The following is a 14,719-nucleotide window of genomic DNA, read 5'->3' as shown; positions in this document are numbered from 1 at the left end:
TTTGAAAATGTTCCAAAAAAGTATAAATTTCAAATATCAAACCTCACTTTTCCATTTTTTATAAGGGACACCATTTTGCTATGTCATATTTAATGGGACTTGAGCATCCACGGATTTTGTTATACACAGAGGATCTTGGAACCAAACCCCAGCATATAACAAGGGTCTACTGTACTTTATTAATAGAATTTGAACATAATGTAACAAAATATTTTCACATCTCTGTCTCACTCTCATTGAGATGACTCGCACCCTCTCTAATTCTCCTAACCACTCCAACTCTAACCCTACCCACTAACTAAACTTAACAAACTACTTATTCTCCATGCCACAGTCTTATTCAAATCTCCTCAAACATTTCACCAATCACCACCCACTCCCAACAGTCCATTCTCTCACCCTCTCTGGACAGATCCTTACTTTATTATACCAAATAAATGAAACACATTACCTCCTGAATATAACATAACTGCTATGGCTCATGAATGTTGTAATTCAAAAACATCTGGTAGGCCCCATTTGCCTAACCCTGATGTTTGTGTGTTTATGTGTGTTTATGTATTTTTGATTGAAACATACATATTAATGGTTGCAGTGGGCTACAAATTTTAAAAAATAAGTTTATCCATATCAAGCTATCACTTATCTTGTTATATTAAATCTGGTTCTAATGCCTATATCAGAACTTGCAGAAGTAGAAACCTTTCACTTTCTAATATAATATTAAGGTGTCAGAATATTGGATAACTCAATATAACTGCTAATTATCAAATCTTTCGATGGGAGGAGAGACTGCTGTTACAGAAACTGTTTTATGTTGTTAACTTGATTTCTGAATAATAGCTATAAAATAGCTCTAATTGTAACCAACTATTTTTAAAACATATGCTTGTCAGTTATGACTCATCTGTAAGGAAATAGAGGATGCTTCCAGATGGCTGATTCTCCCTGCAATAAAGCAGTGAGAAACAATTAACTCCTAAAGGCAACTCTTTGATGAGGTTTGCAAATTAATAAAATCAAACTGGAAGGTGTTGGGGTGGGAGGAAACAGACATAATCTAGCATGCATATTTGCTTTTAATGTGGCACAGAACTAGCTAGAGCAGGCTCAAGATTCCTATACTGGTAGTGTTAGCCTTTTGGATTATTGATGCTTGTCACAGTCCTATGACTGCTGTGAGAATTAACCATGTTGATTCAGTTTCCTGATCACATGCACAAATTCTGTTTTTGGGTGTGCTCATGGGCTAGTCTTTCTAGTACATTTAAACTCATTGCTGCTTGTATCTTTTTCCAGGCCTTCTTCCTCGTCTTCAGTTTTTGTAAATTTCAGCAAGGTTAGGCGGAAAGGGGTGCAAGTTAGGCTGTTGGTAGACTTCAAAAAAAATTAAACAGTGAAAATATAAAGGTTAGCCTAGTAGTTTGTTGACAAGTACAGTAAATTTGAATTGGGCAGAAGATAGATTGAGGTCTCAAAGAATATCTGAACAATGGTGATAACAGCAGGGCTCCTTTCCCACTCTAAATTATGTTATCAAAATGAACAACACTAGGAATGGATTTTTGTGTAAGAGATATATGTTGCCAGTTCTGGTGATGATTAAAAAAAGGCAGGCCATTCTGTGATTCTAATTCAATTCTCCATCTGCTTCTAAATGTCTGTTTTACTCTTGACTCCACTTGATGGGTCTTGGGGATCACATAGATAATAAAGTACATCCTGACTGTAATGCACAATATACAATTTACTCTCATGAAGGAAAGAAGAAAGCATTTAAAAATATAATGCTTATTTAAACCAAGGTATGCCTTGGGATACACAGAAATATAGACATTAGAAAACGTTGGATCTGCCTGACAGGTGTTTTTTTTTTCCTTTCTATATCCTCCCCCATCCTGTTAATTTGATATCAGGTTGCCATCCTGTTGATTGTGTATAGTGCATTTTTGTCATACATAATCTCTTAATGTCGTCTTTCTAATGTGCTGCCCTTTTAATGCAGCTTAAAGAAACACTGGAACAATCCATAGGCCAATTAAGGAGCCAACGCTTACTGAGAAATTCAGGAGAAAGAAGTGCTTCTCTTTCAAGCTTATATGCAAGTGATCTGGATAGTGGAGCCCCAGGTATGTTTTAAGAGGTGTCAAACTGCACTTATCTGACAGAATGCCTCACTGAATTCAGTGGAACTTACTTTTGAGTAGACGCACATAAGATTGTTCTGTTAGTATATCATATCAAAATACTTCACTCTGTCTGTGTAGCATTTCAGTAAACTAGGAGGTTGAATAGTGCCATGTATGCATAATTACTGAGTGAATGAAAGGATCTTAGTATCTAGAAAGGCTGTAATTTGCTTCCTTTATGAATAATAAAGACAAGGTTGTTTTTGCCTTTTTAAATATAAGCCCATCCTGTTTGCCACCACTGTCACTAGCCATAGGATAATGTTAGCTGTCATTAACAGAAGGCAGAATCAAGCTTCCTCTCTGTATAGTAAGGTCAAGATTGTTTTTGACTTCTTAAATATGAGCCCATCCCCTTTGCCACCACTGTCAGTGGCATAGGAGAAAATCAACTATCATTAGCAGAAGGAGGAGCCGTGCAATAAGCTTCTATGTTAGATTACTATGGTTTCCTGTTATGTGGTTCTTGCATAAAACTGTTAAGACCATTTTTTATGTTGCAGTTTCTTTGAAGAGTTAATAATTTGATAAATACCTTGAGAATTACCTTTTGTATCAGTGGGAGGATATACAGGCAATCAGTCAAGTTATTTACAATCCAGAATTTCTCCAAAATTGGGACTCAAGGTGCCAATCAATGCTTTTCTCAATAATCCCCACAACAGCCCTGTAAAGTATTTGGGTGTTGTAGATTTTAAAGGAGGGGAGCCCGAGGTTGATGGAGAAATAGTGGCTAAGACTGCTGTTGGAGTTTGTAACTAAGTGATGACCACAGTGGCCAAATGACTTTCAGCCATTTTAAGGGGTAGATAATTGTTTAACTCATTGAAATCATGGCTTCTGGTAGTGATAGAAGTATTCCTGGGGCAATACCAGAATTTTGCAGTCTAGCAGTGGTCCATTCTGTAACTTTTTGTAGAACTCGAGTTACAATAATTTTTTTCCTGTTGTACCCATGGGCTATAGTATGAAAAATTTAAATATTCATATATGATATCATATCCAGACATATTGAACTGGTGAGGTGCTAAACTACTATGAAATCAGTAGCCATATTGAAAAAAAGGAATGGTTTGCCAGTCTTGAATTGTGGAAACTTCTCTTACAGTAGGGGTGAAGGGCTTGTGATCCTTTAGATGTTTTTGTCTGCAGCTCTCATAATCCCTTACTCTTGGCTGTATTGACTAGGGATGGTAGGTGTTGCAGTTCAACATCTGAAGGACCATATGTTCCCATTCCTGCCTTATGATGTTGTCTGAGATGGTTTAAAAGTAATTAATGAAGGAGCCAGGCATGCTTCTTGGAGAGGGAGCCCAGTCACAATAGAGCTACTGCAAAAAATGTTCTGTATCCAGTGCCTCACCAACCTGTAAAATCTTACTGGTGGGCCTTTGCAGATGAACTTAGGACCTAGGCAATGTCATACAGGTGTAGGTGAGCTAACAATTTTAAACTTGTATTTATGTGAATTTTACAAGCAAGTCATAATGGTTTGTCTTTCTGTCTCTTACCTTGTGAAGAAGGTCGTCACTTTCAACCTACCTCTCCCCTCAAGGATTATGGTGAAACAGTAGGTGCTAGACGCTACCGGTCTAGATCAGCTGTCCAATTTGTTGACCGGGGAGATAACGGGAACCAGGTAGGTATAATTCTTTACCAAATGTTAGCTCCAACTCCATTTACCATCTTCATAATATTATCACTTGATAGAGTTTCTATTTCAATTGATAAAGTGCATGGGTATATTTAAGACCCCTTGTATAGCTCCTCAGGACAGATACTTCAAATCACTCATTATGTATGCAATGTTGTGGAAAAATAACTGAGTTGAATTGTCTCATAGCATCACAAATTTACCCTTACTCTGAGTTGACAGTGGCCACATCATTAATGCCAAACTTGCATTTTTCTTGCATTCCAAAGTAAACAACTTTATTGCTGTTGATGTTTTAAATTTTGTCCAAAAGTGGTGCTGTAAATTGGTTACTATCTAGGTCCTGAAGTAGAATTATATCAGCACTTGAAAAAGAGTGACAAATTCCTTTCAAAGATTAAGCAGTAAATACTATACTTATATTCTGTGTACCCTTTAATACAGCCAAAAAAGCACATATATATTTTAGGCATGCTATATTTTAGTTGCTTGTCATAATTTGGTCCAAATTTATTACTTAATATGTGGCTAAGCAGCATGCTGAGAATGATGAAATGCTACAAGGCAGAAGCTCTTAAAAGCCTTAAAACCATTTATTGCAGGGATAGGACTTGTATTGCCCTCCAGATGTAGTCGGTTTGTAGCTGTCAGTACTCCTCACTATTGACTGTGCTAGCTAGGCTGCTGAGAACTTCAGGAGTGCCACATTATTGTGCTATGGAGTTATTCCATTGCTCATGGACAGTCTTATGCATTATTACTTGAAAATAAGTTCCATCATGTTCCTGCCGTTATGCATCTGTTTACAGCATTGTGGTCCAAGTAAAGAAAACCTTGTTTTGTGTATGTGTGTGTATATATATATATTCAATGTATATTCAAGTTATACATTAAATAAAATATTATCTAAGTGTGTTAAAATTAAAATAGCTAGGGTTTATTAAAGAATAAACACCCGATGTAGCAAATGTATTTGTATTTTCAACCTTGCAGAACCAATAGGCTTGCAGACACCCTTTGTGTGTATGCTTCCGAAAGAGGTCACCACCATTCATGCTTTTAGGAACTCTTATGCCTTAAGTGCACAAAAGCCAGCTTACTCACTTACTTTTAACTCTCTTCAGGGTTGTCATGATCAGCCTGTAATAACCAAGCAGAGAGAAGTAAATGCATCTGAGGAAGCAGACTGAAGTCTACAAAAGCTCATGCTGCCAATTTCTTTTTCAGTTAGTCTAAAAGGTGCTACAAGATCTCTCTACGTACTGTTTTTAATCAGTTAATTTTACAGTAAAACGAATGAACAATGAACTGACCAGACTTTTCAGGAACTTTGGAATGATTCAGCAAATCATTTTTAAGGTGCAGGACACCCCTCAGCCTTCTCAGCTGATATTACCGTACTTCTTCAGTATCTACATGAAGACACAGGAAATCACTTCTAAAATCAGTGACATATTTGGAAGGTTGTTGTTGTTAGTTGCTCTCGACTCGGTACTGACTTATGGTGACCCTGTGGATGAGACACCTCCAAGAATTCCTGCCTTGCCCAAATCCTGCAGACCCTTGCCCATAAGACCTCTGATTGAGTCTATCCATCTGGTTTGTGATCTCCCTCTCTTTCTTCCACCCTCTACCTTTCCTAGAATTACTGTTTTTCTAGTGATCCATGTCTTCTCGTTATGTGGCCAAAGTACGTTAGTGTTTACTTCATCATCTTTGCTTCCAAGGAGGCCCCTGGTCTGACCTGTCCAAGAACTCATTTGTTTGTCTTCTTGGCTGTCTATGGTATCCTAAGTACTCTTCTCCAGCACCACATTTCAAATGAATTGATTTTCTTTCTGTCTGCTTCGTTCCCTGTCCAGCTCTCACATCCATACATGGTAATTGGGAAGACAATGGCCTGGATGATTCTGGCTTTAGTACTCAGTTATACATCTTTGCTCTTTAGTATCTTTTCCAATTCTTTCATAGCTGCCCTTCCCTATTTTTTGACTGCAGTCTCCATTCTGGTCAATGTTTGATCCTAGATATGGAATCCTATCCTATTATTTGATCTTATTTGATCCTAGAGACTTGGAAGGATAGATGGGCAATTCTGTGGCTATTCATACAGTCTAGTTATAAAGGTCCTTACTGGGCATCAGTTTACACCATGCATCTGAGAACGTAGTCTGTCATGCTGATGCTACAACTTCTTCCATACATTTATGGAGCCTTGGTGGTGCAGTGGTTAAATGCCAGTACTGTACTCCAAGGTTGACTCAAGCTTTCATCTTTTCGTAGCTTGGTAAAATGAGTATCCAGCTTGTTGGGAGTAATTAGCTTACAGACTGTAAACTGCTTAGAGAATGCTGAGTTCACTGATAAATGGTATACAGTAGATACGTACATGCCATTGCTTTTGCTAGTCTCAATGGTGATACAAGACTCCTTTGTATACTCATATCCAAAAGAAAGTGAGAGAGGAGAGGATAGATTTGTTAGTCTAATAATTATATGGAATTAATGTAGCAGATACAGCCAGTGACAGAAGCATCATGCCTCTTTATATCATTAGATGGAGGATGCAGTTGCAGTCATGTTTTGCTAGTGGGCTTCCCGTAGGAATGGATTGGACACTCTGTGAAGAGAATGTTGGATTAGACAGACCTTGAGATGTTTCAGCGTGGCTCTCCTCATGTTCTTTGTTGAAAGAAAAGGAAAAAGCTAGAAAAGCAGACTGCAAATGTAAGATGAAGTCTTAAGGGGCTTTATGATGGTGATACACTGAGTACTCTGGATCTCAGATGGCATGACTGGAAAAGGAGGAGAAGTTCTAAAAAGCTCATATGTAGGTCAAAATAAAGAAGGCAGCCTGATGAATTGAAAGAGTGAGAGTAAAGTTGAACAAAAAATACTGAAAAATATATTTACATGTATTTTGAAATTTAGGCTAAAAAGATCCATCTAGGTTTGGCCCAGACTGTAATGTATTGGGCCAATTCTAAATTGTTCTAGATCTATTGTGAAGATACATGAGGTTCAGTCTCCAAATGCCACTTTATAGAAACAAGCTAATTATGAAATCTTTTGGAGTAGTCCAGCAATATCTGAAAAATCTTACCTGTTTTTATGTAAAAACAAATGGTTTTAAAACATTGTAAATACGAATACCTTGTTTTATAAAAATACAGAATATACATTTCTTGAACCTACCTAGTTTTGTACCTTGACACTGAATCAAGCAAATATATTTAAAATGCACACTTTTAATCTGTGTGTGGTTGTATTACAGTTGCACTCTTTACACCAGTCACTTAGAGACCTCAGCAGTGAACAAGTTCGTTTAGAAGATGATCTCAGCAGAGAGCTCTCAAGAAGAAATCGGTATGAACAGAAATCATGGTTTTGGTTGATATGACATGGCTGTATCTGCACTGCAGAAATAATCCGGTTTGACACAATTTTAGCTGTTATGATGCAATGCTATGGAGTTCTGGGAATTGTCATTTCATGAGATATTTAGCCTTGTCTGTCAAACAGTTCTGGTGCCACAACAAACTACAGTTCTCAGAATTCATAGAATCATAGAGTTGGAAGAGACCACAAGTGCCATCCATTCTAACCCCATTCTGCCATACAGGAACTCACAATCAAAGCATCCCCAACAGATGGCAATCCAGCCTCTGTTTAAAGATCTCGAAAGGAGACTCCATCACACTCCAAAGGAGTGTGTCCCACTGTTCAATAAATAAATAAATAAAAATTTTATTTATATCCCGCCCTTCCTATAATCAGGGCGGCTTACAACAGGGTTAAAATACAATCCATACAAAACAGAAGAATTAAAATACAAATACAACAAGTCATACAAAAAAAGTAACAAGCAAAAAGCCCCATAGCCCAACCTCTTGGCCACGGAAGAGGAGGGAGGCCCACAGGATTTTATTCGGGGAATGCCTGTTGGAACAGGAAGGTTTTCAAGTCCTTCCTGAATTGGGCCAGGGTGGTGGACGAGCGGAGCTCAGTGGGCAGCGTATTCCAAAGGGCTGGGGCAGCCGTGGAGAATGTCCTCCGTGTGGTGGAGGCTAACCTAGCCCCAGGCACCTTCAGCAATTGCTGCCCAGACGTTCTGAGGGTGCGAGGCGGAATATACGGGGAGAGGCGGTCCTTTAGGTATCCTGGGCCCAAGCCATTTAGGGCTTTATAGGTAATTACCAACGCCTTATATTGAACTCGGAAGCGGATGGGCAGCCAATGGAGGTCTTTCAAAACCGGTGTTATATGGCTGGTCCTGGAAGCACCAGTGACCAGCCGGGCTGCCATGTTCTGCACCATTTGCAGCTTCCGAGTTTGGTATAAGGGTTGCCCCATGTAGAGTACATTGCAGAAATCCAGTCTCGAAGTTACCAGAGCATGTACAACAGTTTCTAGGTCCCTCTGGGCCAGGTATGGGCGCAGCTGGCGAATAAGCCGAAGCTGATAACAGGTGCTCTTGACCATCGCATTCACCTGAGATGTCAGGTGAAGCGACGAGTCAAGAAGCACCCCCAGACTGCGCACGGAGTCCTTCACAGGGAGCGTGACCCCGTTCAGGACAGGTGGAACCACCGCCATTCCTGGACCAGGAGAACCTATCACAGGTACCTCCGTTTTCTCTGGATTCAATTTGAGTCGGTTTTCCCTCATCCAGCCCATTACTGACTCTAGACAAGCCACGAGAGGAGAGACGCCATCCCCAGTCACTGCATCAGTCGGAGACATAGAGAAAATAATTTGGGTGTCATCAGCGTACTGATAACCCCGCGCCCCATGTCTCCGGATGATCTCTCCCAGCGGTTTCATGTAAATGTTAAATAGCATGGGAGACAGAATGGCTCCTTGAGGGACCCCGGTTTTAAGTGGCCTCTCGTCAGAGCACACGTCTCCCAGCTGCACCATCTGGGACCTCCCGGAGAGGTAGGAGCGGAACCACTGGAGCGCAGTGCCCCCGATCCCCACCTCTGCCAGGCGTCCCAGAAGGATACCATGGTCTATGGTATCGAAAGCCGCTGAGATGTCCAAGAGCACCAACAGGGACACGCTTCCCCCGTCGATGCTCAGACGGAGATCATCGACCAAGGCGACCATGGCCGTCTCAACCCCGTAACCCGCCCGGAAGCCAGTTTGAAATGGATCCAGATAATCCATTTCATCCAAGACCGCCTGAAGCTGGATCGCAACCGCCCTCTCGATCACCTTACCCAAAAATGGTACAGTGGTACCTCGGGATACGAAATACCCATGTTACGAAATTTTCGGGATACGAAAAAATCCCATAGGGAATTATTGTTTCGGGTTACGAATGTTTTTTCGGGTTACGAAAAAACTTTTGGTGCTTTTTTCGGCTTTTTCGCACGGAATCGCGGCTTTTCCCCATTAGCGCCTATGGCAATTCGGCTTACGAAGGCTTTTCGGGTTACGAACGGTGCCGCGGAACGAATTAATTTCGTAACCCGAGGCACCACTGTAGCAGCAAAACAGGCCGATAATTATTATATACCAGGGGGTCGAGGGAGGGCTTTTTTAAAATAGGTTTTACAATGGCCAATTTAAGATGAGATGGAAATAGCCCATCCCTCAGAGATGTATTAACTATCCGGCGTAACAATGATGTTACCGCCGGTCCCCCCTGGGCCGCTAACCACGAGGGACAGGGATCAAGAGAGCAGGTTGTTTTCCGAACACTTCCGAGGATCTTGTCCACATCCTCGGTACTCATCAACTGAAACTGATCCAGTTTAACATAGTCCACGGAGGCTCTGGACACTTCTACCCTAGGTTCTGCTGAAATGTTGGCGTTCAGACCTTCGCTTATACGAGAGGTTTTATCCGCGAAAAAGTCGTTAAACAAGTCACAGCAGGCCTTAGAAGGTTCAAGGATCTGGTTCAGGGCGGGAGGGAGCTGAGTTAGCTCCCTGACCACCCTGAACAACTCTGCCGGACGCGACTCCGCGGACGCAATACGAGCACCATAGAACAAATTCTTTGTTGCTCGTATTGCCTCTCTGTAGTCCTTTAACAGTTGGTCTAGGAGAGCCTTGTCGTCTAAGCAATGGTGTTTCCGCCAACGGTACTCTAGCCGTCGCAGAACCCGCTTCCTTGCCCGGAGATCTTCCGTATACCAGGGCTTATGTTTAGAAGCAGGCCTGAGAGGGCGCTTGGGAGCGAATCTGTGTATATTATTATTATTATTAACTTTTATTTATAAAGCGCTGTAAGTTTACACAGCCCTAGAAAGACCGGTATTCCAAATACCGGTAAGGGCATCAACCGAGTCGCCGTCATTTCCAACCGCGAGCCCCTCTAGGGCTTCTTGGAACCTCTCAGGTTCCATCAGCCTTCGAGGGTGGACCATCCTAACAGGTCCACCACCCCCGGGGGGGGGATCTGGGTAGAGGCCTTGATTTTCACCTCTACCAGGAAATGATCCGTCCATGGCAGGGGGGAAACAGTAGCTATTTCTACCCACGGATTTTCCGCATCCGAACAGAAGACCAAATCGAGAGTATTACCCGCACAATGCGTAGGACCCTGTATCAGCTGAGACAGGCCCATGGCCGTCATGGTATCCATGAATTCCCGAGCCGCACCGGATGGAACATAGCTGGTCGTGAGGGAGATATTAAAGTCACCCAGGACAAGTAGCCTGGGCGTCTCCAATATCAGTTCAGCGACCAACTGTGTCAGCTCGTTAAGGGAGTCCGCTAATGCACGGGGTGGCCGATACACTAACAGAATCCCTAGACTGTCCCTAGCCTTTAGGGTCAGGTAAATACACTCGATATAGGACGTCTGTCGGATGTGGTTCCTGGTGAGGGACACGGTGTTCCTATGTATCAAGGCCACCCCCCCCCCTGCCCACCTAACCTGCGCTGGTCCTTCACCGAGAACCCAGCAGTTCAACAGCTCTTACTGTCAGGAACATCCTCCTAATGTTTAGGCGGAATCTCTTTTCCTTTAGCTTCCGTTCATTGTTCCAGGTCCTATTTTCTGGAGCAGCAGAAAACAAGCTTACTCCACTCCATCCTCAATATGACACACCTTCAAATATTTAAACAGGGCTATCGTATCACCTCTTAACTTTGTTTCCTCCAGGCTAAACATCCCCAGCTCTCTAAGTCTCTTTTCATAGGGCATGGTTTCCAGACCCTTCACCATTTGGTCTCCCTCTTCTGGACACACTCCAGCTTGTTCACATCCTTTTTGAATTGTGGTGCCCAGAACTGGACACAGTATTCCAGGTGAGGCCTGACCAAAGCAGAATAGAGTGGTAGTATTACTTCCCTTGATCTAGACTGTATACATTGAGTGATACAGCCTATAGTTGCATTGGCTTTTTAGCTGCCGCATCACTCTGTTGACACATGTTCAACTTAGGACTCCTAGATCTCTTTCACATGTAGTTTTGTTAAGCTAGGTGTCCCCCATTCTATATCTATGCATTTCATTTTTTCGCCCTAAGTGCAGTGCCTTACATTTTCCCCTGTTGGAATTTATTTTGTTAGTTTTGGCCCTTCTATTAAGGTTACTTTGCCATCTTCTCCATGCAGTGGCCCTACTATTTCTTTCTTCCTTTTAATAATAATAATAATAATAATAATAATAATAATAATAATAATAATTTATATATATATATCCTGCCTCTCCCTGTGGATTAAGGCGGGAGAACAACACAAATATAAAATTACAAGTAGTTAAAATACATTCTCATTATGCAAAAGACAAAAAACAAAACAAACAAACAAAAAACTTAAAAACACAGTAAAAAACCTGTACACGTGCAATATCATATCCAATTCCTCATCGATGTTCCAAGTGGAGTATCATCTTACGCTGTTATAGCAGGTCTGGGGATAGGCTCGCCGGAAGAGATCTGTCTTAATTGCCTTCTTAAAGGCATCTAAGGTGGTAATGAGATGGATCTCCTCCGGCAAGCCATTCCACAGTTTGGAAGCCATCACAGTGAATGCCCTGTGGGAAGCAGATCTTAATCTTTGGAGAATCCAATAGATTTTTCCCAGTAGTTTTGAGAGTGCGGGGCGGATTGTGTAGGGAGAGGCATTCCTTCAAGTAACTCGAGCCCAAGCCATGTAGGGCTTTAAAGGTAATAACCAACACTTTGTTCTGCGCCCGGAAACTAATTGGAAGCCAGGGAAGAGATCTTAAGACTGGTGTTATATGGTCAGTCCTCGGTGTACCAGTGACCAGTTTGGCTGCCGCATTTTGCACCAATTGAAGTTTCTGAACTTGATACAAAGGTATCCCCATGTAGAGTGCATTACAGAAATCTAAACGAGAGATTACCAGTGCAATTACCACTGCTTTAAGGTCCTTTTTGTCCAGGTAGGGATGCAGTTGGCGTATCAACTGAAGTTGGTACCAGGCGACAGACATTTTGCTACAGACATACCCAAAAAGCCCTTTTTATTTTTCTTAACCTCTCTAGCAAGCCTGAGCTTATTCTATGCTTTAGCTTTTCTGACTTTACCCCTACTTGTGCTAGCTATTTGTTTGAATTCCTCTTCGGTGATATCCCCCCTGTTCCATTTCTTACACATCTCCTGTTTAAAATTTAGTTGTGTGGAAAGTTCTTTAGTCATCTATCCTGATTTCTTGAGACACCTCATTTTTCTACCTGATTAGAACAGTTTGAAATTGTGCCTTCAGTATCTCCTTGTTGTGAAACCCCCCACCCACCCTGAACTCTTCTGTTTTATTATTCCTGACCATGGGATCACCCTCAGTATTTCCTATGTTTACTGAAATCAGTTCTCCTAAAGTCTAGAATGTGTGTCTGACTATGCCTGGCTTCCCCTTTCCCCAGTATAATAAACTCCAGGAGAACATGATCACTCCCACCTAAGGATCCCACCACTTGCAGCCCATTAACTAGGTCATGCCTGTTGGTTAGGATCAGATCTAAAATAGCTGATCCTCTTGTTGCCACTTCCACCTTTTGGACAATGAAATTGTCTTCGAGGCAAGTGAGGAATTTCCTATACTTTAAAATTGTGGCCGAATTTAACTTTTAGCAAATGTCAGGATAGTTGAAGTCACCCATCACTACTACATCTGTCCTTTTCAGGTGTGTGGTCATTTGTTCTAGAAAGGCATCATCCAGTTCCTCAGTCTGACTTGTGGGTCTGTAGTAGACCCATCATAGCATATTCCATAGCATTGAGCCATGGCAGTTAAAGTGGTTTAAAACTGGATTATTTCTGCAGTGCGGATGCTGCCCGGATGGAACAATTACGTAGAAAACTGACACTCCTCTCTAAGCATTGCTGTTCTTCAGACAGTATATGTTTCATTGATTCTCACCAAGTCAGTGCATGGTGCCATAAGCTATCCTTATTGAGCAATAATTAATTGATCTTCAAATCCTGTTGTAAATCTACATTGGACAGAATGTTTTCCTCATGCAGGAAAAAGTATGTGTATCCTGTCAGTTTACAGTTACAGTTTAGGAACTGATTTCACCATGAGTTCCTATATTTGACAGCACCTCTTGAAAAGAATGTCCTATATGCAGTTTATGGAAACAACTGTTGTGTTAGGAGTGGAAAATTTCTGAGGTTCCTGGAGCCAGTTTGTCTCCCAGGGATCCTCTGTGGACTTTGCCACATTTAAGGTGTTTCCTTCTCCTGAATTTGTTAAAAACTGGAAATAACTAAAAGTTTATTTAATTTTATTTGTATTCAACCTTTTCCTTAATATGAGACCCAGTAGAAAATCTCTCCCCCTTCATTAAGCAAGGGCCCCATGCCTTGCTCTAGAATAAAGTCACTATCCCTGGAGACTTTTGAGATTAGCAATTCACCAGTCCTGGCTGAAACTTGTTTTTTTTTGGGGGGGGGGGGGTTTGATAGGCTTCACAGCCTTATCTTTGCAGATGTTTCATTTCATGATTAGACCATATTAGATCATAGGGATGTACTATTAGCTAGTGTTCTTGATGTGGCCATTTTAGAAGTCACATTCCCAGAGGAACCAATCAGAGTGAGTTGTTTACCACAAAATTGGGCAAAGGAAATGGGCAGCTCATACTCTGGTGCTTTGTCCTTAAGCCCTTGTTTAAATAAGTGTCTAGTTTGGCAATGGCAGGCATATTTCTTGACCTGTAGACACTTCCCAGAAATCAACATGCCCACAGAGCACTGTTTAAAAAATAAGGTTTGCTTAGTTTTGTTGGCTGCTTAAAAAACGATTGGTGTGAAGGAGTATAAAAATGTGGCTGGCAAAACTGAGCGAGTTATGTCCCTTTTTTTTCCTGTCTAGAAAATGTTGCTTCATTGGAAATAAGCCATTTTGAGAGTTCCTATTAGCTATAAAAGTTAGAAAACCTTTGATCTGAAATAATGTTTAATAAATAGTAATTATACAGTCATCCCTTCTGATATGCAGGGGATCCATTCCGGACCCTCACTGCGAATTGGGAAAATTGCCAATATTGGTGCTCCATTGATTACAATTTGGGTGGGGGGTGCTCTCGATTACATTCTCCTGGCTTGCTGTCCGTGAAAAACCAAAGAACGAAACAGCAAGACTGCGAATCAGGAGGGACGACTATAATTTCATGTTAATGCTAAAATCATTTGCTTAATGTAGCAGATAGTCCCTTATGAAATGGTTTTTTAAAAATTCTATTTTCTTCTCCTTTCTAATATAAGCACTGATGCAGAAACAAAACGAAGGTTAGAAGACTTATGTGACAGACTCAATGAATCTCAAACACAGGAAACAGTAAGTGCCTTGAAAAATCAGCCTTTCTTAAGGAGATGGGGACCGGATAATAATAATAATAATAATAATAATAATAATAATAATAATAATAATAATAATAATAATAATAATA

At 41.1% G+C, this 14,719-nt stretch overlaps 1 protein-coding gene across 12 annotated transcripts in view; it reads left to right on the top strand.

Annotated features, from left to right (window-relative positions):
- Positions 1-14,719, top strand: part of CEP128 (centrosomal protein 128) — a 288,826-nt gene that overhangs the window by 20,049 nt on the left and 254,058 nt on the right. For 11 of the 12 annotated variants that reach the window (XR_006101452.1, XR_006101450.1, XR_006101451.1 and 8 more), the window contains exons 4-7: positions 2,006-2,129; positions 3,710-3,828; positions 7,118-7,209; positions 14,535-14,607. Coding sequence is in view for 8 of the 12 variants with exons in the window: in XM_042445851.1 (XP_042301785.1) it covers positions 2,006-2,129; positions 3,710-3,828; positions 7,118-7,209; positions 14,535-14,607 (408 nt within the window). In the remaining 4 variants the exon portion in view is untranslated. The remainder of the gene's footprint in view (positions 1-2,005; positions 2,130-3,709; positions 3,829-7,117; positions 7,210-14,534; positions 14,608-14,719) is intronic. The other variant, XM_042445850.1, reaches the window with a different exon arrangement.

The sequence above is a fragment of the Sceloporus undulatus genome, chromosome 1 (assembly GCF_019175285.1).
Source record: "Sceloporus undulatus isolate JIND9_A2432 ecotype Alabama chromosome 1, SceUnd_v1.1, whole genome shotgun sequence".
In the NCBI taxonomy this organism is placed as follows: domain Eukaryota; kingdom Metazoa; phylum Chordata; class Lepidosauria; order Squamata; family Phrynosomatidae; genus Sceloporus; species Sceloporus undulatus.
This window is presented reverse-complemented; position numbering and strand designations above follow the sequence as displayed.